Source organism: Lissotriton vulgaris, chromosome 5 (assembly GCF_964263255.1).
Source record: "Lissotriton vulgaris chromosome 5, aLisVul1.2, whole genome shotgun sequence".
NCBI lineage: Eukaryota > Metazoa > Chordata > Amphibia > Caudata > Salamandridae > Lissotriton > Lissotriton vulgaris.
In genome coordinates this window covers 1,396,672,655-1,396,689,813 of record NC_141693.1, presented here as the reverse complement: position 1 = coordinate 1,396,689,813, position 17,159 = coordinate 1,396,672,655, and the positions used below count along the sequence as shown (strand labels likewise).

Here is a 17,159-nt window from a genome sequence, read left to right as displayed (position 1 = left end):
CCAAATATTTGGTCAAAAACTGCACCATCATTATTTGTCTGTGCCTTCTAGAGAAAACATGGTCGAGATAGCTCCAAAATGTGAAGAACTGTAATGTCAATCATGACAGAACTCTGGATGGTCTGTCAATGGCATAAGCGCTTTGTAGGCCGACTCACTACATTGAAAGTTAGAGTTTCCTTCAAAGTATTGGAAGGATTCACGCAAACCTCTGTTGACCTGGCTAACCCCTCCCAACAAATAAATGCCACTCTAATGTCCTAAACCACTCCAGAAACTCCAATTTACTTGCAACTACACGAGGAGAAGGTGGCAGCCCAGCTCAGGAAAGCCTAACCAGCAACAGTCCACAAGTTCATGAAGTACTGTGCTGTCCTCAAATAATTCAGGACCCAGCTCTTCCTAGAACTACTTTCGCCCTCAGGCAGCTAGACACCCATTCAGCGAGTCACCATATCCACGGACAACACAGCACGTTCATTACACATACTCAATTCTATAAACATAAATAAAGGATATCAAAAATTAGAGCCAGATGGCTTAAGTAGGTGGATTCTAGGGCAAATTGTATGTTTTAAATGTCTTTAAGATATTGCAGAGTAAAACACGCATGCCAAGCTTCCATAATGATTGACAATTACAATGTGTATGTGAAAAGATCTACGCCCCAAGATAAAATATAATTGTATTCTGTATCAGATGTCTGTATCAAACTCAGACATCCATATAAAACCCCAGGGTCGGATTGGCAGAGTGGCCTGAGGAAAATGCCAGCTGGTCGGCTGTTTTTAGTTTGTTTTTTTTAGCTGCAAATAAACTCCCAACATTTGCCTTGGTTGGTGGCACACAGCCCGAAAGGCTGCTGCAGGTGAAGAGCAGATGCCAGACCTCAGCATGACCCAGTACAGACCCTGGGTGCTCACTGTCATGTGCAGTAGGACAATGGACCAAACTGAGCCGGCACAGCATGTGGTGCGTCTCCCCCCATCCTGAGTCACTGAGCAGGACTATGAGGCCTCAGCGAGTGGCGAGGCTGTTTTTGAGCATCACAGCTAGCACTAGTGTAAGTGGGGATGGAGTGAAAGAGGGTTTGTGCGTGCAAAGAGACAGATTACAAATGGTGGCCATTTAAGAGGCTCTACTTTTGTCTCCAGCAGCAGACAAATGAGCCTGAGGTGTTTGCTGCCATCTTGTCACCTTCAAAACTGCGAGGGGCCCCCGTTTTTAATTGAGAGAAAATATTTTTAAAAAAATAAGGCTAGCTATAAAACTGAGAAAAAAAAAACTTTGGTGACAACTCAAAACAATCGTTTTTTTACAACAATACTGTGAAACACATTCATCCCTTGACAAAATGACAAAGGAAAGAGAGTAACGAAATGAAATGAGAGACAAAAAGAAAAGTGAGATATGCCAGGTGAAGAAGAATAGCAAAAAGAAGGGATTAAGATAGAGGAATAACTCCCCCGATACGAATGAAGCAACATTTTATGCCAACTAATTATCCACAAGTGTGGGCCAGTTCTTCAATGGGTGCCCAGGCCTAATTTTGATCGTAATCCAACCATGTCAAACCCTTCCTTTTTAGATAGCGTTCTCCAAATCATTCTGGCACTGAAGAGAAATATCCGAATATGCCCGAACTCGTTTTTCTAGAATGGTCAAAAATGTATTTTGAGCCATGCATAACTGTTTTCACATTAAGATTTACGATAATCAGCTGTCAGCCCTCTGTAATCCGTTTTCTTATAATTGTGTGCAACGGGTAAACTAATGTAAATGTCACTTCCTGTTTACAAAAACAAATAAATACTATAATTTCAAGATTTATGAACTGCTGCACAACGGCAGCCATGTTCAAAGTCCAAAAATAAAGGTAACAATTTTTCTAAAACGTTTAAACGGTTACTGTTTTTTTACCACTGGAACCTCAGTTCACGCTGGAATGCTTAGCAACTCATCTATTAGAGAGTCATAGAAGAAAGAAAAGAAGGGCACGTTTAGACAATAAATTGAAAGTGAGGCCGGGCCCACCAAAGTGACGATCATTTTAATTGTCAGTCATCTTTGACAGGAGAGAAGAACGTTATTTTTTTTAATCGACGATGAGACGAGAGAACTTGATTTTGAATGAGACAAACGGTGAGAGAGACTTGGCCCTCTGAAATAAGACGTCATTCTGCATGTGGACAGTGGAAAGCACCATTCAATTGCATATCAAATGTTATCACATTTACAGCCGAATTTGCTGATTGAGTTTGTCTTTTTTCCAAGTATAAAACTTATATACACTCGTTAATAAGGTCCGCTTTTTTTTCCTCTAAATCTTACAAAACGAGGGTACACATTTGAACATCGTTGCCTAGTTCAGAAAAGTAACCTTACGATGCAAATGTTAGAGTTTTAAGGGCGATGGGGATTTTCTTAAATACGCGAGCATGGTGCTTTTCCGTGTTGTTGCAGGGGTGTAAACAAAGCTTACAAGAAAGCCCTAAAGTGCAGGGGAGTTTACCTTGTGACTGGCCGGCCTGGCCCTCCGCGCTCCTCCTCAGTGGCGAGCTTTCTCTCTTTTCCGCCGTGCCTCGCTCGCACCGAGCAGGGAGTCTCACTTCCTTCGTGCCTGCTCGGATCCCGGAGGCGTGTTTTGGGGAGGCAGGCACAGTACCTCCGCCCGAGTGCACATCGGCGGCTCACGAGAGCAGCAGCATCGCAGCGTTATCGACTCAGACACACATCACGAGGATGCACAGCTGCCAAGTTTTAGGCTTGCACACATGCCAATAAACCCGATTAATGTGGGAGACTCCCGTCTTTGGAGGAAAAAGTGCTTGCTTTTCGTTGTTTCCCGCTTGAAATTGCCTCCTTCAATTGAAGTCAATGGTAACAAGTCAGGTCCCGGGCCGGCAGCCAATCACAGCGCGGCCCGGGGAATGACGTCACGGGGGTGTCCCGGGCCGGCAGCCAATCGCAGCGCGGCCCGGGACAAAGGGGCGGGGCTTAAAAAAAGCACCAGAAACGCCCCCGAATCGCGTTTTCAAGAGAAAGCGCGATTGACAGCCTCTGTCTCCCAATGGCTAGCCTCCATTTATGGAGCTAGCCAATGAGAGGCAGAGGCGGTGCCGACATCCCTACTGAAAACAAAAGTTTTGGAACTGGGAGGGGCACTGACGTGCCCCTCGCCAGGTCGAAACCTAAAAAGAAAACTAGACAGCCAAAACTTGAAGACAGAACAAGAACATATGCACTCTCAACTAATGCTTTATGAAAAAGACCTTCACTGCATGAGGACTGTGGAAATAAACAAGTCATCCAATCAATAAGGATGTTAAAGAGGCTATGCTCCAGTGGAGAGACAAGCACATGAAGAGGAAAGACAACTATTGATTAAGCACCAAGCAAATAAATGACAAGAAACCAACCGATGTTAAGCAATGGGCTGGCTCCAAGACCACTGTATGTCTGATGGTACATGGGTGTGGAAATCTCAATGCCTGGTGTCGAGTGCAAGCTCAAGGACAGTAGGTTTTCAGGTTTAATTTGTCATCTGAATAAGTGGGTCCACCATTCCTGCTACACAACTCCTTTGGCTGCCACTTTACAGTAGTACAGCATCGGTCTGTGACAGATTGAACAATTCGTGCAAAACCTTCACTGGTTCTAGTATACAAATATGACATATGTTTACAAAATGTAACAATTTGAGTCTTTCAGGATGTTCCTTTGGTTATATGTAAATACAAGCATAAACATGAAAGCAAGATCGGTCTGGAAACAATACCCCCTAGCAAACTCACGAATACCATTTACTCATGAACAAATATACATGCACACATATGCTCATGTGAAACAGCAGCGATTGCAATATTATTTTCCCTACACCCCCTATTTTCAAATCTTGGAAAAACGTTACTCCTGCCCTAGTCAGGTGTAAATTTGCATAATTTCACAATCTGGGAAGATATTGGACATGAGCTGGTTAAAACAATTAAACAATTAAAACATGTTGGTTTGCAGGTGTGCAGAAACATACAGGACATTCCAACTCTGGAACTTCCAATACCCACTTACTTCGAGCCTAGTATGCAGATTTACGAATAAGTGGCAAAATCAGCACCTTGTTAAAATGTAAAGCCTGATAGAATATGAACCCAGATCTTAATCAGAGACTGTTCCTGGAGCTCTAACATAATGAGAATGCTAGAATACTACGAAAAGGAACGCAGTCATCTCTAAATCTAACCTCTCCTTCACTATTCTTGACCTCAATACAAACTGTGAGACAGTTGCAGTTTTTCGATGCAAAGTCAATGAACATCAAACTTTTCTTCTGGTTGCTCTGCCACTCCAAACACCCTTCCATCTTCCTTGCCTCTGGCCCTTATCATAAAAGCCTTAGCCAGCTAGCTCATTTTTGGCGAGATATCTCAGTCATGATACGCACCACGTTTAACTCTCAGTCTCTAATCCTAGTATTCATGCAAAGGACCCAACACTGTATATTACACCTTAACGGAGATAACTAGTGAACCGCTTGAAAAGCTTGGGTATGGTTTCTGCTTTACATGTCCTGGCAGTAAGGCATGTAAAACTATAGTTTTACTGTATAAAGACTTGGTTGCCCAATAGGCGATTCATGGGTTACACGCTGATCCCTCAGCTGTGCTAACTCCTGAACAGTGCAACCAAAGTGGGCACTCCAAGGTATCAAACAACTCATTGCATTAAGCCCGACGTCTATCTCAAGTCGAAATTAATGTAACTTTTTGCAGTGTGCAGCTTTAAAACACCTTTGTGCCTTCCTAGGCACACATGAAGCCTGCTCCATGAGACAGCTTTCTGCTCTTCTGGAGAGACATCCTAACGACTCCCAGGAAGGAGAATAATAAGGGATTGCAGGCCAGTGGGGGGTGTCATCTCACTCCAGCAGGAAGTCACTTAGGTGTTAGCTCCAAAAGGGAGGCTTCAAAGGTGAAGCCACCTTTGAGGAGCAGATGTGGGACACCAGGGGGAGGGCTGCCCCATTGTTGAGGTAGACATTCTGGCACTGGGAGCAGAAAGGGGAAACCAGTTGCCAACCCAATTCCCCAGGTGTGTGTAGCCCTGAGGTAGCCATACTCAGGAGTTGGGCTAGGCAGGTCTGTACACAGAGAGAGAGGTCTTGGGAGAGGACAGAATGATGCATCTGGGATCGCCAGATGCCACACTCCACAGGAATTGGTCACTAGGTGGGAGGAAACCTGGTAGCCCATTGCGGCATCATGTCCTGAGGACACTTTCCGAGCATGAAATAGGCAGCCCTGGAACTCAGACCTCAGACTTGTAAGAAGGACTGCACTGAGGGAAACAGCAAAAAGGCTGCACCTGCTGCACCTGGTGGCCAAAGAATAGAGGGACTGTGCCTGCTGTTTCCTGCTTATGGTGAAGTCACTTCCAGAGCCTATTCAAGCCAAGAGAACTCCAAGGGCCTGCTGACTGTGTTCACAGCACAGGGACACAACTGCTGAAGAAGCCTGCTGGGGCAAATTGGTAGCCCAAAGTTTTCAAGTGGCTGCAACTGCCACCATGCAGCACAGAGGACAAACGTCTGACGCACAGAGGTGCGCCCATGTTTTCTGAACCCGGGAGTGTTGTCAGAGAGTTGCTGGGAACCTCAGAGGGAGAGTTATCATTTGAGGAAGGATTGGCCTTTGACTGCGACAACAGGTGACTGGTAGTGCAGTGGCAACTGGACTTTGATCAGACCGGAGACGACTTTATGGGACGTCGACCTTGCAACCAGGACCCCCCTCGCCATCTTCGAGGATCCCTGCAGTAAGACCACACCGACTGAGTCACATCCACATCCTTAGAGTAGGTTCAACACCCTTCATCCCTTGCATCAGGACCACTCCATAGGAATCCATTGCAACACGGATAAGGAGCCTGGAACTGTTGAAAGATTGCTTCTCCTTTTAAGGTAACTGTTCTTGAGGGCCTTGCTGGTCCCCCTGACTAGCTCCCTGCTGAAGCTGGTCGCTCCAAGTACGTTGAACTGACCACATTGACTTTTACATAAGTTTTCTTTGAAAATGTTTGTGTCCAAATCGTTGACTTTGCCAAGGCTTGTTAGCAGTTCAGTGAAATTGCTTTGATTTATTATTGCTTGTAAAATCCATATCTCTGGAACCCTCTGGTGGATCTTTTTCATTCTTTTGTCTAAATTCTTATAGAAATACAGTCTATTTTTATAAATTGGTGTCAGATTTCTTATATGTCATATCGATTCCTTCTTCAAGTGTTTTAGTGCAGTTTAAATGCTTAACACTTGTTCCTCTGTGTAAGCCTTGCTGCTCAGTGCCACAGTTACCCCAGGATTGAACTGTGGGTTTGACAGATGAAACCAAGGGGATTTAAAGGGGTTGGTAAGTGCCTTACACTATGGGGTTGCACTACCACAGCATAAAATACATCCCATTTACTGACAAGGAACAAAAGGCACGAGTCACCATACTTTTTTCTGCTGCCTTCAGCAGGATCCATCTCAAGGTTATGCTTGAAAACATAAGCAAATGCATGGATATGGGCAAATAGTATCCAAATAGTTTTCCTCCTACGAGTTGCATTTCTTTTGTAGCTTAAATTACAAGGTTCACTCACATGACCAGCCTCCTCTTGACAGGCATACCAGCAGTGTCCATTCTTTCCCCTACACCCTATGAGCTATACTTTGAACATCTTTGTGACTTTCTCTGTGGTTCTGGCCAATCGCACATTATACATGCTACCGACAGCAAGCTGCCGTTAAAATCTCCTCTCCTGCCAACATCTTATCTGACTCTCTCCCACCCTAGTGGAATTTCATGCTTGGCAGGCTCAATACCATCTGAATAAAATTCCCATAAAACAAGTTTCTTCTCATCTTCCAACCCATGATCATAATGGGTATACTACTTCACCACTTTTGAAAGTAATCCCGTACAACCGACTGCAAACATCTCCTAGTAATCACACACACTAGGTCTATAAATATAACATGGCAAGAACACCACGTTTCAGTTTAGGCTTCTGAGAGGGAAAAATATAATTGATTCCTACACAAGACTACGGCAGCAGAGTTTATTATTAAAAATATTTTTTCGTCACCAACTACAGAAATACAGTGACTTAGTTAGATCAACAAAAAGGAAATATTTCAGCTCCAAGATCCATTTGGCCATTAATTCCACTAAAGTGGTCTTCAACAGAATCCAAGAATGCACTATTCTCAGGGTCATGCTAAATGAAGTTAAGCTTTGTTTTGTTGCTTGGAACCCTCTCAATGTTCATTTTCGATTAAGTGAGGCTATTAGGACAAGAGATAGCCAATGCCAGCTTGCTCCTTTATAGACATTATTCAAACCTACCTTTCATTCAGAGGTGACATCCTTCAGAATTGACGTTGGTGAGCTGCCACAGAAACTCTGATAAACATTAAACCTTCAATTTCACATAAGGACAACTGCACAGGAACAATTTTAAAATCCTTAGCTGAAATGATCTACTCTAAGATCCAAGTCATTATCAATTCCTCTTTCTCGTTAGCTATTGTTCCTACAAAGCTTAGGACCGCTATAGTAAGACCACTACTTAAAGGCATTTTCAAATCTGCTGGACCCTTGAAATGTTTGTTCCATTTCATCACTCCTTTTATTGCAAAGCTCACGAAGAGCTTACACCTGGAAGCCTCAAATGTCAGTACAGGACAACAAGTCATGTTCCTTTCTGGGTTTCTGAAGCCAATCTGCAGTCTTCCGGAGAATTAGAACCTTGATTGCTTTACACCGATGTAACGTCTACCAAGGAATCTGGGGGTGCGACGATGCAAATAGGATCCAAGGCAGCGTCGGATTGGTAATGTGGGCACTCTGGCAATTTTCGAGGGGCCGGTATCCGTAATCCAGCTGTGGGCTGCTTTTATTTAGCAGTCTGGAGGCCTATTTGGGTGGTTGATGCCTTGTTCGAAGCTGCCAGCGGGTGCCTGAGTGGCCTTTCTGGGCATCCATTACCTCCCCTTTATCAATGAGCAGAGGTGTCACTCCCTTTCACTTGCTGTGCAGGTCCATTAACATATGCATATTGAACGGGGCAGGGGCGCCTGAGCAAAAGTGGCCTCAGTTGTTTTCAGGCGTGTTTCACAAGTGTAAACTAATCAGTGCAATTTTTAACCACCCCCTCCCCCCTTTTCTTTTTAAATAAAATTTCGCTGAAGCAGTGTTTTGCCGAAAGGCAATATGCAAATGTGGGAAACTTTTTTTAGCATGCCTGGGCCGATTTTTAATCCCGATCCAACCCTACCTAGTATTGGTCAATGCCTGTAGAGCCCAGTGTGGAGATGTTGATTTCCCTTTAAATCCACCAAGGTCAGAAAGATAAATGGTCAACTATGGCAGTTTTCGTCCGAACGAGACTGGTATCATCAGAAAATGTTTTGCGGAGATATTTTAATCTCGAGCCAAGCTCCTACGGGACCGTGAATATCTCCTTTATGCAAGATGAAAATAAAAAGTCATCCAAAATACCGGGCTTAAAACTTTTCTGTACCTCTGTGCAATTTAACATAATTTTCTTTAAAAAAAAGATTTTTTTAATGGGGGTGGGAGAGGTATTAATTTGTTTACGCTTAATTCTAGTTGTCACAACCAGCAGGAGCAAGACTGTGATGGAAGCCCATCTACCTCGCCTCCGGGTACCGAAATGAGTAAAAAGGAACAGAGTGATTTATTTACACACTTATGATTCGTTGTCTCAGTGTAATGTGTGTATAATGTAAAGTGCTCTGACACCCTACACTAATATGAAGAGCACTAGAAAACAAATGAAACACATGAACGATTAGTGTCCTTCAATTGCAGGTGCTTTGCAGCAGTTTCAAGATCTTCTTACAGTTTCTCGTTGCTCATATGGGTGTAACTTCTGGTATTTATATGTTTCCATAGACTCCATTCATTTAATTTATTGCGAGAAAGTGTCACGAATTTGGCCATTGAATGTCACTCATTAGTACACTGAAACTATGAAAACGTCACACATAAGCAATCTCAAACCTTGGCAACAATGCAGTGACTCTCTCCACCCACATAATCCCGCCTTTTTACCACAATCCCGAATGTACAGTGGGGGTCTCATTTCCAAATGAACAAAGTAGAATCCCAGAACTTTCGCAGAGGAAAGCTTAAAACCCGTGTAGAGGCTTGGCATTATGTCACCCACCACCATTGCAGTCATACTCCACTGTGCACAACGTCATTCTCCTCTCCATTACCCCTAAGCAGTTTTTACATAAAAAGACACCAGGTCTCACCTGCAAGCAGGTTCTCATAAAGCTTCAGCGGACCCCGGAGGATGTAAAGCAAGAAGAGTACCATAAATAGCCAAAGCACCCACAAATACGTCCAGCACCAGCCCAGATAGTACCGCGCTCTCGGCAGCAGCCCTTCAGGCTGAAGGGCATCACTTCCCTGCCGCGGAGACCCGCTGCTCTTGTTTTCTGCCATCATGAAAATTTGTAAACACAACTGAAGCGTGGGCATAAAAGAAGGACGACACGTGGAGCGAACTCGCCGATCATAGACATAGAAGAAATCCTACGTGCGCAAAGCTTTCAAGGCTTTAAAAAGAGAAACAATGTGAAACATAGGACTCTGACAGTAGATATGAATTAATTTAGAGGCGGGTTGTATCTCTGTGTTACATCTCACATGCTATGTTAACCTTTTTTTCTGTCACCCAAACTTGAAGCAAATGTTTCACTTCCCTTGTTTGGCCAGTTAAATACTTGTTTTTTTTTTATCTTATGTTCTCGCAATTCCTTGAGCAGTGAATTGCCCTCATGGACAATCCCTCTTACTGGGTTCAGGGCTGGGTTTCTGGCAGAGGTTAGTAGTTCGGGTGTGCTGCCATCCACGGGGCGTTACTTTGCCACACCCACTCCTGGCGTAATCTGTAGTGATAAGGAAGATCAAATATTGGTCAGCAGTGGTGCTGATATTGCTTGGGACCAACCAGTTATTTTTGTGAAGTTGGCTCCACATTAAAATTATATATATTATATGATGCTTTTTCTCCTTGTCGTGCAGTACAACTGTCTATACTAAATGCCTTAGGCAAAACGCAACTAAATAGGCACCTTTTTGAATAGATATATAATCAGTACATAAACCGGGAACTAAGAACTGACAAGGCTGTTCTTATTAATTCACGTGCTCTAGAAGAGCATATTTTTTCTTTGCAGTTTTTATATAGCGTAAACTTACACGAAAGCATCAGAACACTTTATATGAACATCAGATTACATTACGCAAAACAATACACAGAACTATTCTAGTAAGCCATACCCACCCGCCTGGCTGTCATTGGCTCCGCAGGGGTGAGCGGCGCGAGGCGTCTCCCCCTGCGGATTTCGCGCATAATGGTAGGGTCCAGGAGCGTGATATAGAGGGAGCGTCAGGGCAGGTGTCAGTGCGTAGTTTCTGAGGAGATTAGGCGCAGGTAGTTAGAGAAGGGGTTTATTCTTTCTTTAGCGAAATTTGGAGATTCAGGCGGTTAATCACTTTGGTGATATACGAGTGAAGGATAGTTTAGTCAGAGAAAGTTTACTTTCTCAACATGGAGATGAGTGAACAGCTGGTGGCGGCGTTGAGGGTGATACAACAAGAAGGCAGAGAAGACATGCTGACACAAGCAGCGCTCGACGAAATGCTTCCTCCGAGGCGCCCACCACAGAGACAAGCGGCAAAAGGAGTGAAGTATGCCATTGAAGCCTGTCAACCGGCTTCTGTCAGAAAACGAAATGGGCGCGCCCGTTCTTTGAGTGCGGGTTTGGAGGCGTCTTTGCGTCCCGGCGAGACAAGTAAGGTCGTGACAGTCCGAAGAGCGTTTTCCCTCACACGTCAGAAGCCAGTGAGCGATTTCGACAACGGACCGAACGCAGCTGAGGTAAATATGCTAGTGGCGGGAAATCCTCCGGGAGTCGCTAAGAAGGGTACGCAGGCGGCCTTGAAGAGAAAGGGGAAAGAAAAGGCTGTGAAGAAAGTGGCCCTTACTCAGGACAGTTGGGGTGGGCAGGGGTTTCCATTACCTTCTCATCATGTGAAGTGTATTCCTGTCCGTGATGCAACAGGTGTGGACAATAGACAGAACAATGTCAGTCAGCAGTTCATTATGAGAGGGGGGACGGGTTCGTTGGTGGCTTATTCTAGTGACAGCGATGACAACGTTTTTCATGATACGCAGCACACACATGCCCCCCCTCTCCACAGGATTCCTTTACAATTACCTCAGAATAGTTCTATGCTGACTGGAACTATTGATTCTGGCGCACGGGAGCTGCCCTTGGCTTTAGTCGCGGGTCCTCAGGTGCTTCAGCCAGTTGAAGCGTTTCAAGAGACACAGGACGTGAGTGATTCTGAGGGGGGGATGAGTCTTATGAGGGTACTGACACGGAAGAAGAGTTTGAACAGGAGCAAGGACATGGAACATTGCTTGCAGAGCAAGTGGCCAGGCGGTGGGACACTCAATACCTGTTTCCACAGGCTCGCCCTTCACCATATGAAGCACCACACAAAGTGCGTGCACAGGTCGGCAGCGGAGACGGTCAGTCGCATTGGGTCGAGTGCCCCGTGTTCACTGACAATCCAGTTCTGCGCCACGCTTCCATGGAGGTGGTTAATACCTCACGAGTACCACGCAACATGGCTGAGGCGCAGTTGGTTAGTTTTCAGAACGCGCCGGCTGTTCCGGCGGCTGCCCCTACCGTGTCACGGTATACTGCGGAGCTTGGTAAGGTATACTCCAGCGAATCTAGAGCAGATTTTTTGCGATCAGAGAGGCCTCACGAGCGGAGTTCTGATCTGCTTTGGTCAAATTTGGATGGGGGAGTGGGGGATGGAGCTTGCCCAGGGACTAGTGGCGGAGTTCAAGTGAGGGGTGAGTTTAGTCAGAAGGCAAGGTGTCAGGTTGGAACTTCAAATAAAGGCAAAAAGAGTGTCCATTCCAAACAGAGTGTTGTGGGTAAGGTGGGGACAGGGGGCAAGGTTGGGGGGGGGCAACAAATTCTTCTTTGTTGTTTCAGAGGTCAAGTGCGGACTCTTCTGTGGTGAATGTGACCCCAAGAGACTATCAAGAGCGGATGTCTCCGACCGAATTGCAGCAACGTGCGGGTCAGCTACCATGCGGTAAGCAGCAATGGTGGGCGGTGTGGGATGACAGAAGAGATGACAGGGCGAATCTTCGAGAGCTACCTATGGTGAATGTTGTTGGGGGAGGGGAAAGCGGGAGAAAGGTTGCGCCAGGTACTTCGACGGTTTCTGGTACGCTGCTTCCGATTAATGCATTAAATACAAGAGTTTTACCTCAGGAGTTACAGGTTATAACGGGAGGGAAGGCTTTAGAGGCAGCATCGGAGCAGAGGGTAGCGGTTAATGTTAGGCATCGGCTTCCTTATATGGGTTTAGCGATGCCGTTGGGGTCCCACTTGTCGGAAAAAACTAAGCAGCGGATATGGAATCACGAGTTCGTGGACATATTTAAGTTGCTGCACAGAGATGTACAGGCCAAAGAGGGTTCAAAAGAGGAGGAATGGGAGTTAGCGCGACGTCCCAGGGTGCCTCGTACGATTGAGAACTGGACTTCGGCCTTCCTCATTTACGCAAGCATTTATTGCGAAAAGTATCCGGAAAGGTCTGTTGCTCTGTACAAGTACATGGACATAGTTAGGAAGGCTCAGTTACATTTCGGGGGATACTCCTGGCTTAACTATGACGAGGAGTTTCGAGCCCGTATAAGTCTTTGTGTGGAGAAACCTTGGGGTGACGTAGATTCGGAGCTTTGGCTTCAATGGATTTCCACATCGCATCCAGTGGCTACGACACACACGGCTAGTGGCTTGCCAGTACCCTACCGGCCCTTTCTATGGCGTCCCGCTCACTTTGGAGCGGGTACATGGGGAAGAGGTTTTTCGTCAGGTACGAGAGCCTGTTGGAATTACAACAGAGGAATGTGCAACAGACCATTGTGCCGTTTCAAGCACGACTGTTCACATTGTGGGGGGCGTCATCCGCTCACACACTGTAATTCCTCAGCGAGGGGTTTCAGTGGGCACAGAGTCAGCGATCAACAGAGATTTCCAGAGCAGGGTGGGTGGGCAGCGAGAGGTAGAGGTGCACCTTTCCCTACTTTCCCAAAAGGCGCCTACTCCAATTAAGCTGAATAGTTTGGTGCCCTGGTTGAATAAATATCACGATACTGAGTCAGCATCTCGTTTGTTCTGGGGATTTCGGGAAGGTTTCAAATTGGGATATCAGGGACCACGACATCAGAGGTGGCCTGACAACCTGCGTTCGGCTAGGGAAATGCCGGAGGTGGTAAGTAAAAAACTGGATGCTGAAATTGAAGCAGGTAGAATAGCGGGCCCTTTCAAACATTGTCCTTTACCGAATTTGATTGTGTCCCCTATTGGAGTCATTCCCAAGAAAGCTGTTGGTGAATATCGTATGATTCAGCATCTATCTTGGCCGGAAGGGGGATCTATAAATGATTTTATATCTGAGTTGGACACATCGGTCTCTTACGCAACAGTGGATGAAGCCATGGAGCTAGTGATAAAGGTGGGGAAAGGAGCTGAAATGGTGAAATGTGATATTCAATCTGCTTTTCGTTTGATGCCAATTCACCCTACTGATTTTGAATTATTGGGGATGTTCTTTCAAGGACATCATTTTGTTGACAGGGTGTTGCCAATGGGCTGTGCGGCCTCTTGTGCGCTCTTCGAAATGTTCAGCACATTCCTACAATGGATCTTTTCTCAGACGTGTACAGAGGGTGTCAGTTGTCATTACTTGGACGATTTCCTGTTCATAGGAAAGGCGAACACAGGACAATGTAGAACAGCACGGACGGAATTCCAGAGGCTTGCTGAGTTTCTGGGGGTCCCTTTAGCACCAGACAAGACCGAAGGCCCTGGTACAGTCATCACTTTTCTGGGCATTGAATTAGATACCTCACAAATGACAGCACGCCTTCCACAGAGTAAAATTTATGAGATTAAGGCTTTTCTCCTCACAGTTCTGAGCTCAAATAAGATCGAGGTGAGGCAGGTGCAGCAATTGTTGGGTTATTTGAACTTCGCATGTCGAGTTGTGAGGGCGGGAAGGACGTTTTGCAGACGTCTAGGCATGGCTTTATCTGGTGCATATCTCCCACATCACAGAGTTCGAGTGACTAAGAGTATCAAAGAAGATTTGCGAGTGTGGTTGTGTTTTCTGGATGATTTCAATGGCATTCCTTTACGATTTGTGGATGACAAGTTTGTTTGGCAAGTGCAAATATATTCTGATGCTGCGGGATCCAGTGGTTTTGGTATCTTTTGGGAAGGGAGGTGGTGCGCGGAGAGTTGGCCAGACCATTGGAAGAGGCATGGAAGAAGCATCGCTTTTCTAGAGCTGTTTCCGCTGATTGTGGCATTACTAGTGTGGGGCCAAGAATTTCAGAACAGGTCGGTGTTATTTAATGTTGATAACATGGCAGTGGTGAACTTGATCAATCACCAGAAGGCGAAAGATGTTAGAGTTTTACAATTGCTGAGAATGTTCATGCTGTTAAGTTTACGATTCAACATGCTGTTCAAAGCTAGACACGTCCCAGGGGTTAATAATTGCATTGCTGATGCTCTTTCCCGATTTCAGTGGCAGAAGTTCCGCGAATTGGCACCAGGGGCGGATATCCACAAAACAGAAGTGCCACAAGACCTTTGGGCCCTAGGGGAGTGAGGATCGTTCAGCTAGTCGAGCAGTCCATTGCCCCTTCGACTAGGAGAAGTTATGTGCAAGCATGGCAGGAGTTTTTACATTACAAACAGAGTTTGGGCGGATCTGAGTCAGTGGGGAAGGTCAAAGGTAGTATTTGCGATTTTGTTTTGACTCTAATAGATAAAGGTTTGTCTCACACCACAATTGCAGGAAAATTGTCTGGTTTATCTTTCTATGGTCAATTGTTGTGGGGTTTTGACCCGGTGGATGACCAGCTAGTAAAGAAAATGTTGAGGGGTTTGCAAAGGGAGTCAATTGGTTTACAGCGGCCACGAGCTCCTATCACATTTGAGTTGTTGCAGAAGTTATTAGAACAGTTAGGTTCGTTTTGTTATAATCTTTGGGAGGTTGGGCGTTTTAGGTTAGCTATGATTTGGATGTTCTTTGGGGCTTTTAGGGTCTCTGAGGTGTTGGGTGTGGGAAGTGACAGAGGTTTATCTAGTGCAGAGATTTCCTTAAGAGACAATAGATTGGGAATATGGGTGAGGAAGTCTAAAACCAATCAGCTAGGCCGAGGTATGTGGGTCTTTCTGAATAGTAGTGGGATGGCACACTGTTGCCCTGTACAGGAGTGGATTCATTTTGTATCCAGGGAATCGCTTACAACAGGACATATTTTCCTTCATGAATCTGGGGAGAAGATTACTAGTTCACAATTTTTAGCGGTTTTGAGAAGGGCTCTGACATGCTTGTGGGAAAATCCAAACCTTTTTGCCACACACTCTTTTCGTATAGGGGCGGCCACGGAGGCCGGCAGGTTGGGTTTGGGTCTGGATGTACTAAAACACATTGGCAGATGGAAGTCTAACAGTTACAAACGTTAGGTGCGAAAATGACTTTGCTGTTTGGTTACCTCGTTGGGGTGTGTTGGTCTAATTCTCGTTTCATTTCAGGTACTGTGCGGGGTGCAAATTCGAAGTTTAAACGGCAGACCTGGATAGTAGGCCATTCGTTTGTAAAGTGGGCAGCCCTGTTTGCAGAGGAGCAGATCTATGGACGATCACTGGGTATTCCTAGTGCGCAGCACGAAGTAGTTTGGAAGGGTAAAGGAGGCATGAAGTGGGACGATCTATTTCCAACATTAACTCAGATGTTTCACATGCGAGGTTGTCCGGACCAACTTATCATTCATGTAGGTGAGAACGATTTGGTTAAGATATCAGGACTGGCGCTCATCAAGCAGATGCAACTTGATTTGACGGTGCTGAGAATGAATTGGCCGACCACTCGCTTGTTTTGGACAGAGTTCATATACAGACAATCTTGGCGACAGGCCAGGTCTCATACAGCAGTTGAGAAGGCCAGACGGAAACTAAACAAGGCTATGAGGGTATTTTGTAAAGTGATGCAGATTGGGGTTTTTGCAACATGAAAACATCTCGAGTAGCGAGAGTCATCTTTTTCGGGATGACGGAGTCCATTTGTCTCAATTAGGCATGGCATACTATTTGGTGGAAATCAGAGACATGCTAGCACAAGAACTACAGGTAAATCTATGGTGCAATTCGAGACTATGAAGAAAGTCTGTTTTCTTTTGGGTGGGGCCAGGAAAACTCCTTGGTTTTCCTGGATGGCATAAAATTCCCAGGGAGGAGGAGTCTAGAGCGGGCTCCTCCAGTTATTTAGTTAGATAGGGGGAATTATACAGAAAAATGGAGGGGAAAAATGGAAAGAAAATGTTGGGGAAGTTATGATGAGTTCAATACAAGAAAAGAGATTATTTGATGGTTTCGGTATAAAGTATAAATTTATAATGAAATGAAATAAATAAGTAAAGAAATGGTTTTGGTTCAACTGCCAAATTTACATGTTTGATGATCTGTTGGGAAATTTATGAATATACATATCCTGAATAAAGTGGCCTTTTCTGCTATGAGAAAGCGAGTGGTCTCAATTTGTGGGCGATGGCTCCGCAGGGGTGAGCGGCGCGAGGCGTCTCCCCCTGTGGATTTCGCGCATAATGGTAGGGTCCAGGAGCGTGATATAGAGGGAGCGTCAGGGCAGGTGTCAGTGCGTAGTTTCTGAGGAGATTAGGCGCAGGTAGTTAGAGAAGGGGTTTATTCTTTCTTAACCCCTTCGATGCTCATGACGAGCTCAGCTCGTCATGAGGCACAGTTGAGCTGTGCTGATGACGAGCTGAGCTCGTTATGAACAATGGTAAATGTGGGAATGCAGCACAGGATAAAAATATCCCTAGCAGCCAAGGTGTTAAGCGAAATCCCACCCACCCACCCTCTAAAAAAAAAAAAAAAAAAAAAAAGATATACATATATATATTTATATATATAGAGGGTTTGCCACTTCAGGATGCGTTTCCCATAACAGATGGCTTTAGGC

At 45.3% G+C, this 17,159-nt stretch overlaps 1 protein-coding gene across 1 annotated transcript in view; it reads right to left on the bottom strand.

The window, feature by feature from the left end:
* LOC147712654 (suppressor of tumorigenicity 7 protein homolog) overlaps nucleotides 1-9,548 on the bottom strand; it is a 1,198,755-nt gene extending 1,189,207 nt beyond the window's left edge. The window contains exon 1 of the mRNA XM_086923345.1: nucleotides 9,320-9,548. Within this exon, the coding sequence (XP_086779471.1) occupies nucleotides 9,320-9,548 (229 nt within the window). The remainder of the gene's footprint in view (nucleotides 1-9,319) is intronic.
* Between the last annotated feature and the right edge of the window lie 7,611 nt (nucleotides 9,549-17,159).